Genomic DNA, 21,636 nt, shown 5'->3' on the forward strand with positions numbered 1-21,636 from the left:
GTACTGTAGTTATCCTGTATTTATTTATTAGTTTTGAATGAACAATATATCTATAATATAATCTACTTTATTTCCTTATTTACAGCCAGACGCTGATTTCATTATGATGAGCTGCCAACCACATTTCAGTGAAAAGGGGACATCTAGGGAGAGAACTGAGAGGAAGATCATAAATTTTTGCAAGATTTCTTGCAGGAGATTGAAGCATCAGGTACTATATAGTATTAGCTGTATATACCTATAGTATTGTGTATATATACCGTATGCATCTGTTAAATATTTTTGCTTTAACATACAGGGCACTAGGAAGTATTCTTAGTTGTTAATTTAAAACATTGTAATCCAGATTGCTTTTTATTTAGAAAAGACTTCAGAAACATTTTCAAACATTACAGATGGAAACACAGGCGGTGCAGGTGGTGAAAAATCAGAGTCTCTTGCTGTCCAGCATGTGCTCCAGTGGATGACCGGCCAGTCCCATGTTCCCATCCTTCCTGATGAAAAGAGACATTTCAAAATAACATGCAAGTTTGACCACGAATGTAAGGAGCGGCTGGGAGATCACTCAATTTGTTACCCAGTTGTGAGCGCATGCACTTGTACTGTGACTTTTCCAGTGCAGCATCTGGACACGTACACAATGTTTAAAACCATAATGAGTGCAGCAGTTAGATATGGTGGTGGATTCCACAGAGTTTAACACATTGTTGTCTTGTAATTTGGAAACTAAATGAGTAAAAATGTTTCTAAACATTAGCTGTTAAGATGTTCGTAGCTGTTTCATGAAAATGATAAGACTTCAAAACTTTGTGTAGGGTCCTACGTTGATAGATATTAAGCAAGTGCTTTGTTTGATTGTCTACTTGTAATCTGAATTGTAATCTGTAATCTTTCAGCAAAGAAATCCAGTATTTGAGAACAAAAGAGCGTTGACTTTCACGTCCATCTTAAGTGTCACTGTTGGTTTGACACCAGTAGCAAGAATTGTATATACAGGTCACGACCGTAAGATTCTGAATGTTCCAAGGGATTAATTGTTCTCTGAAGTCCCTCCAGGGTTTCCTCATCCAGTGGGCATTCAATTTCAGGAACCACAACTGTGCTGTTAGATTCTTCTTGCAGTACAGCACTCTCCCAGTCAATGCCTGGATCCTGAAGCTCCTTCAAATCCACAAACATATATAATAGTCATTATTCCAGAATAGGTACTTTTGGGAGTAATGTTATTTTGTGTAAGCGTTTTTCCAATAAATACAACAATTTAAAAAGAATGCCTTTGTTTTCATGTTCTTCTTACTGTGATTTACATTAGTGGTAATTGATAGGCAAGAATGTATAAAATCACCAGAAGCATCTCGCAGATGTGCCACAAGTGTTTAATATGTTAATTTCAGAAGAGCAAAAAATTATGATCTGGTACCTCAAGTCTCTCGCCCTCATCCAGCTCTTGTAGATGTCCCATACACCAGAGCTGTTCAGGAGTGAAACCACCTTCTGTCCTGAGGGGATGATTATTCCATCCTCCAACAAAGGTGACAAGATCTGCTCGGAGTCGAGGGACAAAGATGTAGTGGACACAAAGAGATGAATGACATCTGAAATGTCAAGCAGGCCATCCTCCTCAAGTGAGTGAAGAACATCATGGTACTTGCTAGTGACTGCAATCCAGACATCACGCCAAAGTCGTTCTACTCTGTAAATACATTTGAATTTGGATTTATGGTATTATATGCTTTAAATCAATATCAGAACTGCTACAACAATCTACCCATGCAGTCAATAATAATATAAAAAAAACATCAAAAGACTAACCTCTGATTGTGGACACTCTTTCCAGATATGAAACTCGCTCTCCCTGTTCCTCTTGTGGCAAACATGAAATGTGCAATGTCCAGGTTTTCTACTCCTTGATCTGCCCTAACCCTATGATAAAAATACATTTTTAAGGAAGTTGTCTTTAATGAAACTTGTTGCTAGCATATAAATTTGATCAGGGCATTAAACCTTGATGGCAAGCCGTGAAGCTGGGCTGATCTCAGGAAAAATGAGAATGCAGTTTTTGCCCTGTTGTTAGTTGCTGCATCCAAGTACAGGACCTGCAGTAAAAACAAATGGAAAATTAAAGATCTGGTTTCAGATCATGTATAGTTTTTCAGTTAATAATGCAGTTCCATAATAAGTGTTCAAGGAACATTGTACGGTTCTATGTTCAAAACCATAATTCAAAGCTTGAGTAGTCTATACATCAATATTGGTAGTACTTATCAAAAATAAAAATGGTCTTTTAGTTGAACCTTTTTTGTAAAGAACTGATTATAATTTTTTTTTTAAATTGCAAATCGTCCACTATGTTGGCTTGCTGAATAATTGATGTTCATAAAGAAATAACCTAATACAGCTCTCATTTCAAAACTACCAAATATTCTACATAACAGTTTAAATTTTACCTTCCTTGAGTAGCCATCCACTCCACCAAAGATCACAACATTGTACCTGTTTCAGAGGGAAAACAATCTCACTAAGGCTTGATTTGCAGAACATGTAAGACATTGAAAATACATTTTTCAGTATGCAAACTTGCCACTGATTTAAACTGGACACTTGTCAGGTGTGCTGAAAATAATACCAACATTTTTATATGTGAAAGTGGATAAGTTCAATGAGACTTAATATTTTAGTTCCCTTGTCATGATTTTTTTTTTAAGTTTTCAGGAGCACTTACCATATTATGTGTTGATAGGCTTGTTATCATGGAAAATATCGATATACAAAGTGTAAATAATTGCTCAAGAAAATTTACAATTAACAATATTACTGCTTTTGTTACACATCCTGTAATCCTTTTACTTAATATTACTCTATGAAGTGCTTTTAAAATATTATAAACACACTGAAAGACCTATCAGATAAGGTTGATTAAAACAGATTTAAAGTATAACGTGCATCTTTCTGCCCAACTTTTATTAGAGCTATATAAGTGGGTATTTTACCTTATTAGCTTGTGATTTGTGTCTATGTGGACAAGGGAGAGAGGGCCTCGCACCGAGTAGCTTCTTCGCACAACACAGCCTAGTTCTGTAATCCGTGTGAAGATCCCAACAGCATCAACTCGATGCATGGAGGCCATCATTCTCCACCACTGAACACGGAGACCCATAGAAACCAAATGTCCTTGAACCATTCGATAGCCAGCATTTGGCATCTGATTTTTGATAGCCGATATGATGTTGTCCAGCTCTTGGTCATTCATTGTGCTGTATGTTCCTCTCACAGACAAGTCAAATTCTTGCATCCTCCTGAAGATTGTTCTTCTTGAAACACCAAGACATTTAGCGATGCAGCTGACTGGCAGCTGAGTGTCCAACAAGTTCTTCAGTTTTTCTCTCTCTAGTACGATTTTGGGGTGGCCAGGTCCCAGACCAACTTCTGTTTCCAGTTCAATAATTCCCACAGAGGTGATGTTAATTTCACACTGAACCAGATGATGAACATTTTGTAGAGCCTCTGTAACCTCTGACAGACCACCTATTTGCTGAGAGAAAGATTCAAACAGAACAAGCTCATGACGAGTCAAGAACTCCAAATAATCCAGATTTAGTGGTTGTTGGTTTAAAGCAGCTTCCAGTTTAGAGAGGAGTCTATGCATCATTTGCTGTCTCAGTATGTCCTGTTAAAAGCAGCAAACATGGACAAGTAGTTAGAAAAATACAATGAAATGACGTATCTCAGACAAAAATAAACAACCCATAAAACGAACTACATGAGGTACATCATTTTGCAAGTTTGCATAGTTTGAAAATTAGCTAACGTCAGTTATCAAGCGAATAATAATGTACAAAATGATTTTATATTACTTACATGTGGCCGGGACATGTTGTTTTCGTGCTGCTGTTCAGTATTCGACGACATAAAAGAGAGCTACTCAAATATAATTTGGAGAGTCAGTTGGCATGGTTGTATAATGCAACTACATTATACTACACCAACGATAGTCTTAACAAATAATATATTTTAAAATAAAATAATTAAAGATATTATCCGCAAATTGGGGTTTAATTGAGTTTAGCTGGATTTAGCTACATTTCGGACTGTTTCCGGAATGCAGCAGCTAGCGAGCTGATTGGAGACCGTAAGAGCCAATCAGAATTTTTGAAACCAAGTCTGTGATTGGTTGGTTTTGTGGCACACTTATAACAGTGTACAGAGAGTTGAGCGCTCGCAGCAGAGAATGTTGTGAGCGCAAGCAACACATTGCGAGCAAGCGCAAATGAAAAACTGAGCGAGAGGGGGTGCTATTGTGTGTGTGTATATGGATAAGCGCAAACACTGAAATACATTTTTTGCACGCAGCAATGCATTTTGTTCACTCAAATTCAGCTTTTGTACGCTCAAAATAAATTTCTCCTCAAAATGCAACACTTGCACTTGCAATATTTTTTTACGTGCGCTCAGAATAGTGGCACTGAAATAACGCCATAGTTATTCTCCTGTGCATTTCGATTTCACAGAGTATTCTGCTTTCCCCCAATGCTGTGAATTGATTATGGATTATAAAGTGTGGCGATATGAATGTAAAGCACCATAGACACGTGGAGTAAATAACCAAGGAGCAGGACTTTTATGGACCTTCCAATCTCAAATCTTGGATAATCGAGGTGAATAGGATGGATGAGCATGTTGGGCTGAATGGCCTGTTCTTGTCACAGGTTTCCTAATGACTGGTGCCAAGTCTGTGATACAGTAAGCAGCCCACACTCCCCGTCACCTTATTTATACTGGAAAGAAAAGGTAGAAATTATAGAGAGAAAGCAAATATTTTCTACTTGTTTCCTATTAATTATTCTATTTTACTTTTTAATGTTCAAGCTAAAAGTATCTACCCAGGAGTTAATAAAAGCAACAGACCACCCCAGGTTGAAACTTCACTTTAAAACAAAAATCAGATCACAGTTTCATATATTGCATTGGTCACGTGTCCAGGCGTTTGTCTCAAGGTATGCTTCTCTGCTGCTTTTTTGATCAAATTCTCAAATTCACTTTTGCTGCACTATCAATTATTTTTCCCCATAATAAGATTACATTGTTCTCCATTTGTATTCTGCATTAATGATCTAAATATGAACCCACAAGCATTTGCATGTTTTCCATAAAAACACTTCTGACAGTTTTTTTTTTTCTTCCCTTTGATTGGTTTGTTGCCACATTCAGCCATGCCATACAGGAAACTGGTGGAGCCACTCGCTTAATTGGCATGTTAAGCTGGCAGCAGCACAAAAGAAGGAACAAAAACTTAAGTCATTTATTTAACCCTTTCAGACATAAAAATTTTTGAAGGTTAACAAAAATATATGTCCACATCTGTGAGGGACAAAGTTGAGAAAAATAAACGAATAAAGAGAAAACAAATCCCGTTTTTGTCTATTCTAATGAGATCAGTTCACAACATTTTTAAAAAGCTTACAGTTGTAAATCAGATGGTCTTGCAGGTGAATCCATGTTGTTATACAATGGCAAGAAACCTGAAATTTCATTGTATTCTATTAACCTAATTCCAATTTAGTCAAGGGGAGACTGATCTTATCCCAAAAGCAAGGTGGAAGCGTTGATGATGGGATGCTCACTCTGAGTGCAACATTATAGATCAGTACAACAAACAGAATGACATTTTATTCAGAATAACGTACATTGTTGAAAATGCGAAAGAAAACCTGACCTAGTGACTTCTCTGCTGTCATTGCAGGCGTCTTCTTGATCCCTTATACTATTATGCTGCTGTTCACCGGGCTGCCTCTCTTTCTTATGGAGCTCAGCCTTGGACAGTATGGATCTGCTGGCCCCATCATGGTGTGGAAGTGCTGTCCTCTCCTGAAAGGTAGGTTTCTTCTCTTCCTTCATCTCATGTTCTTCTCATTTGGGCAAATGTAGAGCACATACGGGCATATAAGTACTTGGGGGTCCACATTACTGACTGTTGGACTGGTCTTGGAACTCGCAGGCTCTTTTTCCTGAGGAAACTCTATTCCTTTATTCCTTTAATGTGGGGAGTGACATCCTTCACATCTTCTATCACTCTGAGATGGCCGGTGTGATTATGCTGTGGTGTGCTGGGCTGGGCCTACCGAATCAACAAGGTAATTTAAAAGGGCCAACTCAGTTATAGGACACAACCTGGACCCCTGCAGGTAGTTGCAAAGGAGAGAATTAAAAGACAACTGAGTGCCATTATGAACAGGGATGCTCATCCTCCCTCTGCACACTGACACTGAGGACTTTCAGGCAGCACATTATTTGGTAGACGTGTGTCAAGAAATACTACTGGGGCTCCTTTATACCAACAGCAATATGTCTGCGTAATGTCTCACTGGGACTGTAACTGCCAAGTCTGAACTTTTCTTGCTTTATTGTAACTCCATTTCAGACCAAATTGTGTATATATTTATTTATTTAAAACATAGAGAACCACCAACTGCTTTTAGTTGCAACAAACGTTTATCAGATTTAACCCAAATGATCAAATCAGTGATTATATATATTTATAAAAGTAACTAGCCATGTGCTCCTAACTACGTTGCGCGTGTTAAAGTTGTCTGTGAAGGGCTCCCTGTGTGTCGTGAACTGGGCCCTTCGTCGCACAGCATTATGATTTTTTATAAGGGAAACAAAATTACAAAAGAAAACCCTTGGATATTGATTCGATAGGAACGGCCTACTCGGAATCACTGTCCGAATCGTAATTATGTGGTGGTGTAGGAGCATTTCTGCTTCTGTCCGTTCACAGTCCGTCTCGTTTTCACGACACTGTCATTTCCTCTCACGATCTTTTCTCAACCTTTCTCCAATCTCGCAGGTTGCTTTGTGGCAATCGAAAGAGTAAGGCAATATACACGGAGCAATGGTTATAAAAGGGGGACACATAGGTATCCAGGCTTTTTAAAGCATAAATAGGGATCACTTCACTGACATGTGAGCAAGCCACGGTACAACTGTGAGATGCTCAGCACTCGCTGGCTACAACGTAACTATATTTATTGCCATTACGCTGTCATTCATTTTATCCACTGTCTTTCTTTCAATCATATGTTACGTAGGCACGTACCTTTTATTTTTGGCAATCTCATTCTCTAACCAGGCCTCAGGAGCTAACCAGTGTAACATTGTCCACCACCCCTTTCGTTATTCCGGCACATTGTTGACATCTATGAGTAACAACAACGTACTAAACAGGAAGGTGGTCTACGCATACGTGGAATTCGCGGACAAAGATCTAGATCTAAATGAAGATCTCTTTAGTTAATTTAAAGCACAACAATTTGTTTAGTTGGAATGTCTGCGTTTTGAGGTGTGACTGGAGTACTACAGTCTTCAGTAGTATAAGCCTGGCGGAGATTCTTAATGCAATGCCTATGTTTTAGCCGTCTCTCTACTGCCATCTAGTGTTTCTTCTAATTCATTCACGGACAAACAAAGATCAAGATCCAAATGAAGATTATATATAGAGATATGATGGTACCAGCAAATGTACAAACGTAGTTTAAAACTTGTCATTGTCCGGTTACCCCAGGACAGAGATGGTTTCATTTTTAAATAACTGGATAATACGGTACTGGTCTCATTTTCCAAAGCTGGTTGGACTGATTCCACCATTAAGGGTTTGACTAACGTTTACAGCTGATTGCCCTTTCTGACACTTGCCCTCTCTATATATATATCCATTCTTGGGACCAGCACCAAGTTGGTCTGATTTGCTCCCTTGGTGGCTAGAGTACCCCATAATGGCTAGATTCTTTAAGTCTGTACCTCTTTGATCTGGTTTTGGATGTGTTGGCTCATGCGATACAAGACCAGTCCTCCAAGTACAGGCTGTTTGCTGAGGGCATTGTGTGGTACAGCACCAAAAAGGAGAATGTGGAAAGAAGCTTCTAGAATGGAGAAGGGCTTTGTTAGTTAGAGGGTTGAAAATAAATAGGAAGAAGTGAGAATATATGAGCTTAAATGATGGTCAGGATTCAGAAGTATTGAAGAGTGGATACATTTAAATATCTAGGATCAGTTGTAGCCTGAGATGGAAAATTAGATGCAGACATAACCCATAGAGTGTGGTGTGGATGGAAAAACTGGAAGACGGGATCAGGAGTATTTGTGTAATTATAGAATTCAGGTGAAAGGGAAATGTGAAGTTTTGAAAAGAGTAGTAAGACCAGCAATGATGTATGGGACTGAGACATGCACAGTAAAGGGAGGGTAGGAGAAGAAGTTAGATGTGGCAGAAAGAAGAATGTTGAGTTAGATGTATAGAGTGGCAAAAAAAGATAGAATAAGAAATGAGACAATCAGAGGTTCAACAAAAGTGGGAGAGAAATCTAAGAAAGTACAGGAAAGTATGGCTGAAATTGTAAGGACATATGATGAGGAGAGACAATATGTGGGCAAAAGAGTGACGGGAATGGAAGTAGAGGGGAAGAGAAAACAAGTAAAACCAAAGTGGAGGTGGAAGGATAAAGTAAAGTAAAGGAAGATCTGAAGGAAAAGGGCTTGAATGGCGAGGAGGTGCAGGACCAAACTGTATGGAAAAGGCTGATCAAGCACATCAACCCCAGATGGAAGTGGAAAATGATGATGAAGAAGAAGAAGATGATACTGGATTGGTCTCACTGATGACCACAGATGTCATGTAGGCCTGATGATGACCTGAAGGTCAAAACAATTATCCACCGAAATATTTCTAAAGTCTCAGCGTACAAGATAATAGAACTGTGATATCACAGGGACAGGATTTGTTGGATCTTAGCCTGTCTGCCTTTTTCATTTTATGATGGACTTTCTGTAACACACACTTTACACACTTGTTCATAATTTATTTGGTGAGTAAGATCTGTTATTGTGATAAAGTGAGGCAGAAATTCAGCAGGAGCAGAACAGAACTGAGCTAAGGTTAGGAAGCTTATTCTGTTCTCTTCCCATGATTTCTATTCATTTTTGTGACGTCTCACGTTCAACTCTCTTAACATTTGTTTTGACTTCATTTTTGTTTTATATTGCGCCAAAACTAAATGTCATTTTTTATTTTTATTTTTTTATGTGACATGCTAAATGCCTCACATTCCACTCTCTCGTGCCTTATTTTATTTTATATACTGTGCTAATCTGACATGCTGACATATTGCATTCCACTCTCGTGTGAAATCTGCAGGCCGATGAGGAAGGCTTTGTGCAGTCTCTCTAATCCTGCCCACTTGCAGAAACAATTCTGCCTGCATGTTTCCAAAGCAGGAACTTTTTTGAGCCTTGGAGGTAAGTCACATACCAGGAAGGAGGACCGTGTGGTAAAAATCAGAACAAAGTCACGTACTTGTTGGCACTGCTGAAATGTCAGTGAAGATTATGTTTAGTTGCTTTGGGTCCTGCAGCTCTGACTTGGGCTACGTCCACACTGCTATGTTTTCATTTTAAAATGCAGACATTAATCTCCATTTTCGCCTTTCATCCACACTACCCCTATATTTTTAACAACCCTCTCCAGAGCCTCTGAAAATGCCAGCTCAGCATTCTAGTGTGGATGGATGAAAACGTAGAACTTTGACAAGAATGCCTTTAGAGTCGGAGTTTTCAGTTACTGCTTGTTGTGTGGCCCTTCCCTGATTGGGTCCTACTCATTATATCGTCTCATCCCTGACTGGTCACCCTTCACAGAAGAAAACCATATTCCAACATAGTGGATACTGACGAGCTGCTTCCCATGATGCTTGTTGTGTTGCTTACCTGCATGTATCTAAATTTCATAATTGTACAGTTTAAATGCTGTATATATGAACAAAAGGCAAATCATTTACCATTCACTATAGAGTAGAGTAGAGAGGTTAGGCGCATACGCTGATACAGTGCGTTGCCGCACCCACCACATGACAAATCACCTCAGGATCCCATAGTTTTCTATATAATAAATCCCATTTGTAACCATCGCTTCATGCACGACACCTCCTTCTCCTATTATCGCCAATGCCCAGTGTAGGAGGACCCAGAATGCCTATGACATTGACGTTATTTTAGTGTGGACAGGCAATGCCGCCATGTAGTAGTGTGAAAGTAGCCCTAGACTCAAAACAAAATGAACGATGCATCTTTGTGCCATGTCCGCTGAATACACACAACTTAGATTTGGTATTCCATACTGTCTGTAATGTTGATTTTCTGTGTTAAATGTTATATTGCATCTGTGCTGCTTTTTTATTAAATGCTGTCATTGTAGGTGCCTTTCAGGTTTTGTTTTTCAACAGTGCAAAAAAGAAGTTCTTACTACTTATTACCTGTAACTCTTTTGTATGAGCTGTTTGTAGAATGACATTTATTTAATTGATTAATAAGCAGCTATGTAGTGAACTGCATTGCATATAAATACACATCTGTCGCCTTGACTGGTGTTTTTCGTTTCATTTTAGGTTGACCTTTCAACTCCTTTGCTTTCTCTCCTTAGGTATTGGCATTGGGATGCTGCTGGTTTCCACTTTTGTCTGCCTCTACTACAATGTCATTATTGCCTGGACTTTCTATTACCTTGGCATGTCCTTTCAGAACCCTCTGCCCTGGTCGTGTCAGGCCATTGCAAATGCTGGCCTCTGTAAGGTAAGGCACTGCTACACGCAGCACTTGTCACCAGCTTAGCTGTGTCACTCGGTCTGACCCACTATGCTGGCATCGACAAACCGCGTAAGACCCTGATCTAGAAGTACAACTGCAAATAAATCATACGGAGAACAATGATCTGATTTCCTCTCTTCCTCCAGCCCAATGGAACAAACGCATCTCTCCTGAGTGCCAGTGAAATCTTTTGGAAGTAAGTGTCATGTTTTGTGTTCACATCAGTCAGATGGATGATTTATTTTCCTATCCTCAGTAATTATCATTTTTCAATTGCAACTTACAACACTACCTAATTAGTGGCCCCAGAAATAGGGGGGCATCCTGAACAGGCCCAATGATCTACCTTCGAGTCTACCTCCTAAATAACACTAGGCAGTGAAGAATTTGCTTCATGAATACTTTATGGATTTTGGCCTGCTGATCATGTCAACTACCTTTAGATAGATAGATAGATAGATAGATAGATAGATAGATAGATAGATAGATACTTTATTAATCCCAAGGGGAAATTCACAAATTTACATTTTCCTATCACGTTATCATTTTATTGATGTCCCCTATTTTTATGATTTCCTCTCATATTATAACTATACCTATATAGTACAAGAGCTACAGCTGGAACATCTGCGGTGATCTAAGCGTAGTGGCAGTTTGGCCGAGAATGCAGCACTGATGTACCAAGTCCGGTTGTGTTAACTGCAAACGGGACAGCCGAGCTAAAGAGTCTCATTACATTAAAAAGAACAGGCCCCTCTGTAAGGGCAGAAAATTGTGGTACATAAGCCACTTGGTGACGCAGCAAGGAGATTTTTGCCTCCTCTTCATATAAATCTGGGACTGATGAAACATTTTGTGAACAAGGAAGGTGAAAGATGTCAATATTTGAGACAGATATTTCCACAAATGGCAAGATTAATGAAAGCGTTTTTGTGGTCCACAAATTAGATACTGTAGGTCATCAATGACAGGCGGTTCAAAGATCTGCTAGTAAGTTCACAGGAAGTCATTCAACGATGATGCTGAGAATTTTCTTGACAACTACAGAGCAACCAGTTATGTCCAACGGGTAGACAAATGCGTCAAGCGTACAAAACAGTGAAGTTCTATGTGTCACTCAAGATTCATTTTCTGCGTTCACGTTTTGCTAATTTTATTGCCGTCGGTGATGAATGTGGTCACAGGTTTCAACAGTACATGGCAGAGATGGAAGCATGGTATCAGGACAAGTGGAATCCATCAAGGCTGGCCAACTATTGTTAGACACTGAAGTGAGAAGCATCCAATGCAACAGCAAAACATTTTTAGCTCAATTGAACTAACGCAGAGTGTCGGCATCATTAAGCGATTAAACACACTAAATTTAATAAAAGTGAATTTCACATTTCTCCAATTTCCAACCCACTATATCCTAACTATAGGGTTACCTGAGTAATAGATTGAGATGGAGAAATAATATTGTGAATAGTATCAAATAACACTTTGCGATTACGCTTGTTAGTCTGAATAAGATTAGAAAAATAAGCATAAAGGGTCATATCATGCTCTTATAGTATTGTGCTGTCACAGAAATGAATGTGTCCAGTCATTATTGCATATAATAAATACAAATCGTAACAGATTATGTAGATACTTGCCTAATGCCAGAAACATCCATCCATCCATTATCCAACCCGCTATATCCTAACTACAGGGTCACGGGGGTCGGCTGGAGCCAATCCCAACCAACACAGGGCGCAAGGCAGGAAACAAACCCCGGGCAGGGTGCCAGCCCACCACAGGGCACACACACACTTACACACCAACCACACACTAGAGACAATTTAGGATTGCCAATAAACCTAACCTGCATGTCTTTGGATTGTGGGAGGAAACCGGAGCGCCCGGAGGAAACCCACGCAAACACGGGAGAACATGCAAACTCCACGCAGGGAGGACCCGGGAAGCGAACCTGAGCCTCCTAACTGCGCCACCGTGCTGCACTTCTTGATAGCTTCAGTCTGAAATTATATTGGTGTTTAGCTTGATGCTGTCTATCATAACCATCAAACATTTTTCAGGAAGCAAAACTTTTGAGCGAAAAAAAAACTACAATGAATTAAAATGATGGCATTCCCTTTTCGGTTTTCTGTTATTCATTACCATACCAATTTTTATAGGGTGAGGCACCTTGTTGTATTACTGTACTTTACGCTCATTAGGTTTCTAAAGGATGTTCTGGTGCTCTTCTCTTCACAGCACTCGTGTTCTGGGTGTAGTCAAGAGCAAAGGCCTAAGTGACCCTGGACCAGTGAAATGGGAGTTGGCCATTTGTCTACTAGTAGCCTGGATTGTAATCTACCTTTGTATGCTAAAGGGCATTCGCAGCTCAGGCAAGGTAAGTCGAACTGCCCTCTGAACGACATGATCTAGAGTCTCACAGCATATCTCTTAAACAGTTTGTCGAATTACATTTCTGACAGAAGACTTCATGAAGATATGCCATTGTACAATGGAGGTTGAATACCTGAAAACAGATCTAGAAAGTAAATCTCATACTGAGGTAGGCGTGTGTTCCAGAGAATGACCATCCAGCTGCTTTCTTTCTTCTCGTTCCAATAGTGGCTGTTGCTGAACTAAGAATCATAGAGGATGGACTTCAGTAATGGCCAATTCAGTTAGCTATGTCTACAAGTTGGCTGACAACCGATCACCAAGATGTTCTGTCACACTAGACAGCCATTGCTTAGAGTTACAATACAATACAACATATTTTTTTGTACCATGCTCTGCACTGAGTGTTGGCACAAAGTGTGGTGAACAAATGCTCCGGTAAACTGCAGGTCTAGATTACATTGATTACTAAACACGGAATCTTCTTCTACTTCTTTTTCTTTCGGCTGCTCCTGTTAGGGCTCGCCACAGCGGATCATCTTCTTCCATATCTTCCTGCCCTCTGCATCTTATTTTACACCCATCACCTGCATGTCCTCTCTCACCACATCCATAAACCTTCTCTTAGGCCTTCCTCTTTTCCTCTTCCCTGGCAGTTCTGTCCTTAACATCCTTTCTTTTCCCAATATACTCGGCATCTCTCCTCTGCACACGTCCAAACCAACGTAATCTCGCCTCTCTACATATAAAGATTTTGGAACAGAGGGACTTGCGGAGCCCCAAAAGTAGTTGGGGTGCCAGCCAGGCCACCCCATGTAATTGCAATGCAACAGGAATAATCAAAGATCAAGGAAGTAAATGAGCACACTGGGGTGCTAGAACATAAAGTATCACCTACAGCGTTTAAGTGATCTGAATCGGAGCTCCATAATGGTCAAAGTCTGGGTCACAAGTGAGATGCCAGGGATGGCCATTTTTTATATGCTCAAGACCAGAAGGGGTGGGGCTTGCAGAGATGATGGGGGTGTGGTCAGTCAGTCACCTAGGATGTCTTCCTCTGAGCTGTGGAGGAAAGAGACAGGACAGTTAGCGACAGTGCCCCCTCTCACCCTGGGGTGGTACAGCATACCTGGGCAGAGCAGGCAAGGTGGTCCTCAGATGTGCACCCATGACAAGATACAGCTTTGTGTAACCACACTGAAAACAAAGTAGAAGCTGAACATTAATGGAAACCCCCAATTTCTGTCCATTAATTAACTGATGCACTATGGCCAGTTGACAATGGTGGGGGCGTTGGTTTGGGGGGAATTGTAAAAGAGAAAGTTAAAGGCAACTGAAAGCATCTCCAGCTTTGACACATCAGAGATTCCTCACATGTGGGCCTTGCACTGCCAGCATATCCTGAAGTTGAAAAATAAATCCATAAAAAGGAGTTTGTCACGTGTGTGGGGCTCTGGGCACTGGTCATTGGCCGCACTCTCCTGCTCCTGCTGCATGCTGTGCTCCATTTCAGCCAGGTCACCCTCGCTCACGTCCCTTCCATTATTGTCTCTTGATCTCTGCTCGGCTGCTTATTGATGCTTTTTAATTTTTTGAGACTAGGGTGCCTGTGTGCACGCTTGCTGATAACTGGAGTGCCACTGATCACTGACTGTATAACCTGCTGCCATCTGTTCCTAGAGGAACCGTTCATAAGTTGTTCTTAAAGCACGTTGTGCCAAGCCAGGCACTGTGTTGGATGGACTCACTTTGCTTTGGGAAGCCCATCCACTCCAAACAAGCAGTGCCTGAAGTTAAACTCCTTTAACATTTTCAGAATCGGAGGTCACAGCTCTTTCGGCACATCCCCTAAAGACCAGGGGCCTCATGTATAACGCCGTGCGTAGAACTCGCACTATAACATGGCGTAAGCACAAAAGCCGAAATGTGTTTACGCACAGAAAAACCCAGATGCGGGAATCTGTGCGTACTCCAACTTCCACGTCCTTCCGTTACATAAATCCCGATCAGCGTGAAAACTAACACTCGTGCACGCGCATTATGTAACGCCCAAAATCCTCCCAGAATTACGCCTATTTGAATATGCAAATCAATATAAATCGCCCTTAAGCGCAGCCTTCTGTGAAAAGACAATGGGAAAAGCACGGGGAAAATATAAGAATTTCAGCGAAAACCAAGTGGAGGCAAAGGAAAAGCATACTATTTGTTCAAATAAACCGTGGTATAATCAACAAAATGAAGTTGATCGAGTGACATAGCGTGTTGGAGAAACTTGAAAGCTCACGTTCACAAAATCGCACAGTGCCGGAAATAAAAAAGAAGTCACATATCAAAGTCGCCGTGAAAAGGCGAGTTGTAAGCCCACTGTCTGAGTGTCATATGAAAGCTTATTAGGGTACAGAGAAAAAAGGCACACAGTGAGGAAAAAGCACGAAATGTCAACTTTAATCTCGACATTTCCACCTTAATCACGTAGTTTATTTTGTCATTAAAGTCGAACATCATAAACTTCATCTTAAAATCGTTTAATTAACCCGTTTCTCAAATCACATCGTAATTAAAGTAGCACGTTAAATGCTTTGTTTTGTATTTGATCTTCTATGTGCCTATGTGTGTGAATCACTACTTGCTTCTTAAACCGGCTCTCTTCCTCCAACTGGACACAGAGTCCATTACATTTGTGATATTACAGCTCTCTGAATAACTAAAATACTGAGATGTATATGTGATGTCATTTTTAAGATGATAGGAGTTAAAGCACATTATTAAACATGGGTTTCACTTCGATTAAATAATTTATTGCAGCAGTACTCAGGGGCGGCTCTAAGCTTGTGGTGGCACTGGGCAGAGGAAGAATTGGTGGCTTCTTCGCCCGCCCGTCAGTAAGGTAGCTTATCACGGTGGATGGCTACGTCTGTTGCAAACACTGCATGGCCGCCTCGTGCTCATGACAAGCATTTATCTTTTGCCGAAATTTGTCGCTGCGTTTTTAGCTGTGTTGTTATTTTCTCTTTCTGTGTTATATTAAATATACATTGGCATGGCCGCCCCAAGAGTCCTTGCTTTTCTTTCCCCAAGTAACCGATCGCCATACAATCAGCTCTGTAATAGACGTTAAGCCATCTGTAAGCTTAGCGCCGATTCTTCAATACGTTTAAGGAACATTGAAATATCTTCGTAGTACATGTTTAATTATTCTATCCTTAACGACACTCCCAGTGAAGAATATAGATTATTTAAATGAAGTTAAAGTTTTATGTGTATAATTTAACAAACATATTTTGCTGCATTTCACCTTAAAAATGATATCGTCATCATATGTAAATACGCGCTTTATAAAGTGGCCCAGGTTGTGAGATATTATAACTGTATTGCAAGTTTACATTGAGGTGATTGTACTTATAAGTACAAACCGTTCTACAAGGAGCAATTGATTGAGTGCATTTAAAGTTCTTGGGATTAAACTGTTTCTGAACCGCGAGGTCTGTACAGGAAAGTCTTTAAAACGTTTTGCCGTGGCTGAGACAGCGTGTCATTAAAGCTGTATACTGATAATTCTCTTTCTGATCAGCTGCTGCTGTGATTCACACTCAGATACAGTGATATAAATACTCCGAGTGGTGCAGTGAGAGTAATATGGAAAAGATGATCCGCTGTGGCAACTCCTAACGGGAGGAGCTGAAAGAAGAAGAAGAAGAAGGAGAAGTGAGAGTAACAACGCTAAAGCAGTTATGGTATTTGGAATACTATGGCTGTTCCCTGGACCATTATATTGTTACGAGTTAATTACAATCAGATGCATTACACTAATAAACAATATGCGGTTAGTTTCTGTGTATGTATAAAGCCGCGTCATGAAAATAATGAGTAATCACACAAGAACAGTAGCACTGCTTTGACGCTGGGTGCCGCCAGTCTGCAAAACAGAGCGGAGAACTTGCGTACGACAAGGCATGAGGTACCGTGGAAAAGTGCGTGGCTTTACGCCAAGTGTAGGTTTTATACATCACGATTTGAACGTGAAAAAGTTCTTACGCAACATTTCTGTGCGTACACACCGTTTATACATGAGGCCCCTGGTAATCATCTAGCACCTTTTCAGAAAGCCAAAGTAAACCTCATTCTAGTAATGACTAATGCAGTTGCTGCAGAGGACCCTCTTTGGGGTGAATTGATGAGATGAAGGCTGTTGAGGGGTTCAAGACAAACAGACGTCTACGGAGAGGCTTGCCCAGGGATGTCCCTTTCCAGTTGTCATAAGTGCAGACTGGACTGCCTTGGTGATAAATGGATGGCAGCTCTGACCCTGTCAGAGTCCTCTCTCCCTGTACTCACCTCTCTCTTTTGCTCCCCCTACAGGTCGTCTATGTGACAGCCACCTTTCCCTACTTTGTGTTATTTGTGCTGATTATTCGAGGTGCTACATTACACGGATCCTTGCAGGGGGTCAAATTCTACTTGACTCCTGACTGGAAGCGTCTTCTGAGTGCACAGGTAAAGTAACCTACAGTTCTGTGCCCATTTCGACAAATGGCAACACTCGCCAGGCTCTTTTCTAGTGACCTGATAATGTGTTTCCCAGCTTCTGTTTAATAAAAAAGAAAGAAACAATGCAAAATATGATGACTTTACATTTTCTGTGCCTTATACTCTTAACAGGCAGAAATGAAATAAACTGGAGCAGCATACTTTCTCACTGCAACTCCTGCCTCACTGGGGCACTGGGCAAATGCAAAGTGAGGACTCGGGAGGATTAGTCCTAAAGTCCAAATGCTGGGCTTAGAATGACCAGACAGAAAGCCAAAGCAAATCACAAAGCCCAGTGATTACCGTCCGCACTCCTTGGTATTTACTGTATCGGCCCCTCCAAAGAGGTGTCCTCCCACAGTCCAAAGACATGCAGGTTCAGTGCATTGGCGATTCTAAATTGTCCCTAGTATGTCTGTGTATGTCTGTGTGTGTGTGAGTGTGCGGGCCCTGTGGTGGGCTGGCACCCTGCCCGGCATTCGTTTCCTGCCTTGCGCCCTGTGTTGGCTGGGATTGGCTCCAGCAGACCCCCTTGACCCTGTAATTAGGATATAGCAGGTTAGATAATGGATGGATCGATGCCACTTCAAAGACACACAAGAATTTAAAACAGATAAGAGAGGGAGAAGAAGGAGTCCCAGTCCCAGTGAGGCATTATGCAGTATAAAGTTAGTTCCATAGTGTTTTGTAACACACTTTAAAGCAAGAAAAATTCAAAAGAAAGAAAAGGTCAGACTTGACAGTTACAGTCCCAGGGAGACGTTACACAGACGTATTGTATTGTTGCTGGTATAGAGGAGCCCCAGTGGTGTTTCTTGACACACGTCTACTAAATAATTTGTTGTCTGAAAGTCCTCGGTGTTAGTGCGTCAGAGAGAGAGGATGTGCAGCTTTGTTCATAATGTCACTCAGTTTTGTTTTAAATTCTCTCCTTTGCTACAACCTCCAGGGGGTCCAGGGTGTAACCCTTAATTGAGCTCGCCCCTTTAATTAGCCTGTTGATTTGGTGGGCCTCTCTTGAAGTGATGTTACCAGCCCACCACACCACACTGGTGAACACAGAGTGATAGAAGATGTGAAGGATGTGGCTTCCCACATTAAAGCAGCACAGTCTCCTAAGGAAAAAAGAGAGCCTGCTGTGCCCTTTCTTGTGAAGTTCCTCCGAGTTCTGAGGCCAGTCCAGCCTGTCCTTGATGCTGAAACTGAGACTCGCCGTTAAATGTGAGAATGTGGAGTCAAGAATAGCAGTGGCTGTAGAGACAGCACCAGTGTTGGGCTTTTCATTTGATATGACTGAGAATAAAAATATGCCAAAGACAATCGATGGTGAAGTACGACACTTACTGTCTATACTCGAGTGTAAGTCGGGTCTTGAAACCTGAAAAATCGATCAGAAAATCAGACCCTGACTTAAAATGCGACACTTAAATTGTTTTTTTTTTTCACATCTTCTTGCTTCCTCCAATCTCGCACCAGTTTCTCAGACACATCAAATTTTGTTGCAGCAGAGCAGTTATCCAGTTTCTTTCGCCACTTCAATGACTTTTCATTTAAAATCAGCTTCATATTTTCTTCTTATCGGACGCCGTAGATAAGGGATGCTCTTACAGTAATGGTGTATGAGGGTGTGAGATACAAAAAAACACAAAACAGTGCAAACGTCACTTCAGAATAGTTCGGGTATTACTGTGAGGTCACATAGGCACGATAGTGTGCTCCGTGGTGACTCTCACGTGGGCGTTAGCATATCAGAATCTACTGGACCAATAGCGTGAGTTTTCGATTTTTACGACCGACATTATAAAATATCAGAAATTATACAGTAAAATCAAACCCCGACTTATCCGCAGGAGAACTTAAATGTGAGTATACAGTGGTGTGAAAAACTATTTGCCCCCTTCCTGATTTCTTATTCTTTTGCATGTTTGTCACACAAAATGTTTCTGATCATCAAACTCATTTAACCATTAGTCAAATATAACACAAAATGCAGTTTTCTAAATGATGGTTTTTATTAATTAGGGAGAAAAAAAAATCCAAACCTACATGGCCCTGTGTGAAAAAGTAATTGCCCCCTGAACATAATAACTGGTTGGGCCACCCTTAGCAGCAATAACTGCAATCAAGCGTTTGCGATAACTTGCAATGAGTCTTTTACAGCGCTCTGGAGGATTTTGGCCCACTCATCTTTGCAGAATTGTTGTAATTCAGCTTTATTTGAGGGTTTTCTAGCATGAACCGCCTTTTTAAGGTCATGCCATAGCATCTCAATTGGATTCAGGTCAGGACTTTGACTAGGCCACTCCAAAGTCTTCATTTTGTTTTTCTTCAGCCATTCAGAGGTGGATTTGCTGGTGTGTTTTGGGTCATTGTCCTGTTGCAGCACCCAAGATCGCTTCAGCTTGAGTTGACAAACAGATGGCCGGACATTCTCCTTCAGGATTTTTTGGTAGACAGTAGAATTCATGGTTCCATCTATCACAGCAAGCCTTCCAGGTCCTGAAGCAGCAAAACAACCCCAAACCATCACACTACCACCACCATATTTTACTGTTGGTATGATGTTCTTTTCTGAAATGCTGTGTTCCTTTTACGCCAGATGTAACGGGACATTTGCCTTCCAAAAAGTTCAACTTTTGTCTCATCAGTCCACAAGGTATTTTCCCAAAAGTCTTGGTAATCATTGAGATGTTTCTTAGCAAAACTGAGACGAGCCCTAATGTTCTGTTTGCTTAACAGTGGTTTGCGTCTTGGAAATCTGCCATGCAGGCCGTTTTTGCCCAGTCTCTTTCTTATGGTGGAGTAGTGAACACTGACCTTAATTGAGGCAAGTGAGGCCTGCAGTTCTTTAGACGTTGTCCTGGGGTCTTTTGTGACCTCTCGGATGAGTCGTCTCTGCGCTCTTGGGGTAATTTTGGTCGGCCGGCCACTCCTGGGAAGGTTCACCACTGTTCCATGTTTTTGCAATTTGTGGATAATGGCTCTCACTGTGGTTCGCTGGAGTCCCAAAGCTTTAGAAATGGCTTTATAACCTTTACCAGACTGATAGATCTCAATTACTTCTGTTCTCATTTGTTCCTGAATTTCTTTGGATCTTGGCATGATGTCTAGCTTTTGAGGTGCTTTTGGTCTACTTCTCTGTGTCAGGCAGCTCCTGTTTAAGTGATTTCTTGATTGAAACAGGTGTGGCAGTAATCAGGCCTGGGGGTGGCTACGGAAATTGAACTCTGGTGTGATACACCACAGTTAGGTTATTTTTTAACAAGGGGAATTACTTTTTCACACAGGGCCATGTAGGTTTGGATTTTTTTTTTCTCCCTAAATAATAAAAACCATCATTTAAAAACTGCAGTTTGTGTTTACTTGTGTTATATTTGACTAATGGTTAAATGTGTTTGATGATCAGAAACATTTTGTGTGACAAACATGCAAAAGAATAAGAAATCAGGAAGGGGGCAAATAGTTTTTCACACCACTGTATACGGTAATCATGAGCTGCCAAGACCTTCACGATTTGTAAAGTCACGTCAAGGAGTTGCTGGTTTGTGTTATCATCTCTCCATGTTGTTTATGTAGACAAATCTGATCGGTCATCCATATGCAAGAGTGAATGGTGTCAGGACTCCGACATGATAGACTTAAATGATCCAGACTGTTTTTAGTTGTTCTGTCTAACCTTTATTTGTACCTAATACAGTAAAAAAAAGTATGTTCCCATATTTAAAAATAGATTTTTTTTTTTTATTGTCAAATTCTTTTTTAGTTTTTTTTTGGTCAAACGTCTAGTGACCCACATTTAAGTTGTAACAAACACAGGCCTAAAATCTGCACAGGCAGGCATTTCTGATGGAGCAGAATACGCCTCCACACTAACGCCGTGAGTCACTGCCAGTAACAATCGACCTCTTTGTATAAGACGAGCCTGATTGTTGCAGCTATTCGGTTTGTACAATGTGAGCACAGGCAGGTGAAGGACAAAGCGGTGCAGCAGCCTCACGCTTTACACGTCTGCCCAGGCCACACTGCCTAAACAAGACAACGGTTTGCAGTGTCAGGACTGGGCTGGAGAGAGTCTGACAGAGTCTGAACGTGGAGGACATG

The 21,636-nt window shown here is 40.8% G+C and overlaps 1 protein-coding gene across 5 annotated transcripts in view; it reads left to right on the plus strand.

Moving 5' to 3' along the window:
- slc6a7 (solute carrier family 6 member 7) overlaps positions 1-21,636 on the plus strand; it is a 132,263-nt gene that overhangs the window by 89,579 nt on the left and 21,048 nt on the right. For 4 of the 5 annotated variants that reach the window (XM_039745696.1, XM_039745697.1, XM_039745694.1 and 1 more), the window contains 5 exons: positions 5,741-5,872; positions 10,472-10,620; positions 10,782-10,831; positions 12,874-13,012; positions 17,368-17,502. In XM_039745696.1, coding sequence (XP_039601630.1) covers positions 5,741-5,872; positions 10,472-10,620; positions 10,782-10,831; positions 12,874-13,012; positions 17,368-17,502 — 605 coding nt within the window. Of the gene's footprint in view, positions 1-127; positions 212-5,740; positions 5,873-10,471; positions 10,621-10,781; positions 10,832-12,873; positions 13,013-17,367; positions 17,503-21,636 lie in introns of those variants that run through there. The other variant, XM_039745698.1, reaches the window with a different exon arrangement.

Source organism: Polypterus senegalus, chromosome 2 (assembly GCF_016835505.1).
Source record: "Polypterus senegalus isolate Bchr_013 chromosome 2, ASM1683550v1, whole genome shotgun sequence".
NCBI lineage: Eukaryota > Metazoa > Chordata > Cladistia > Polypteriformes > Polypteridae > Polypterus > Polypterus senegalus.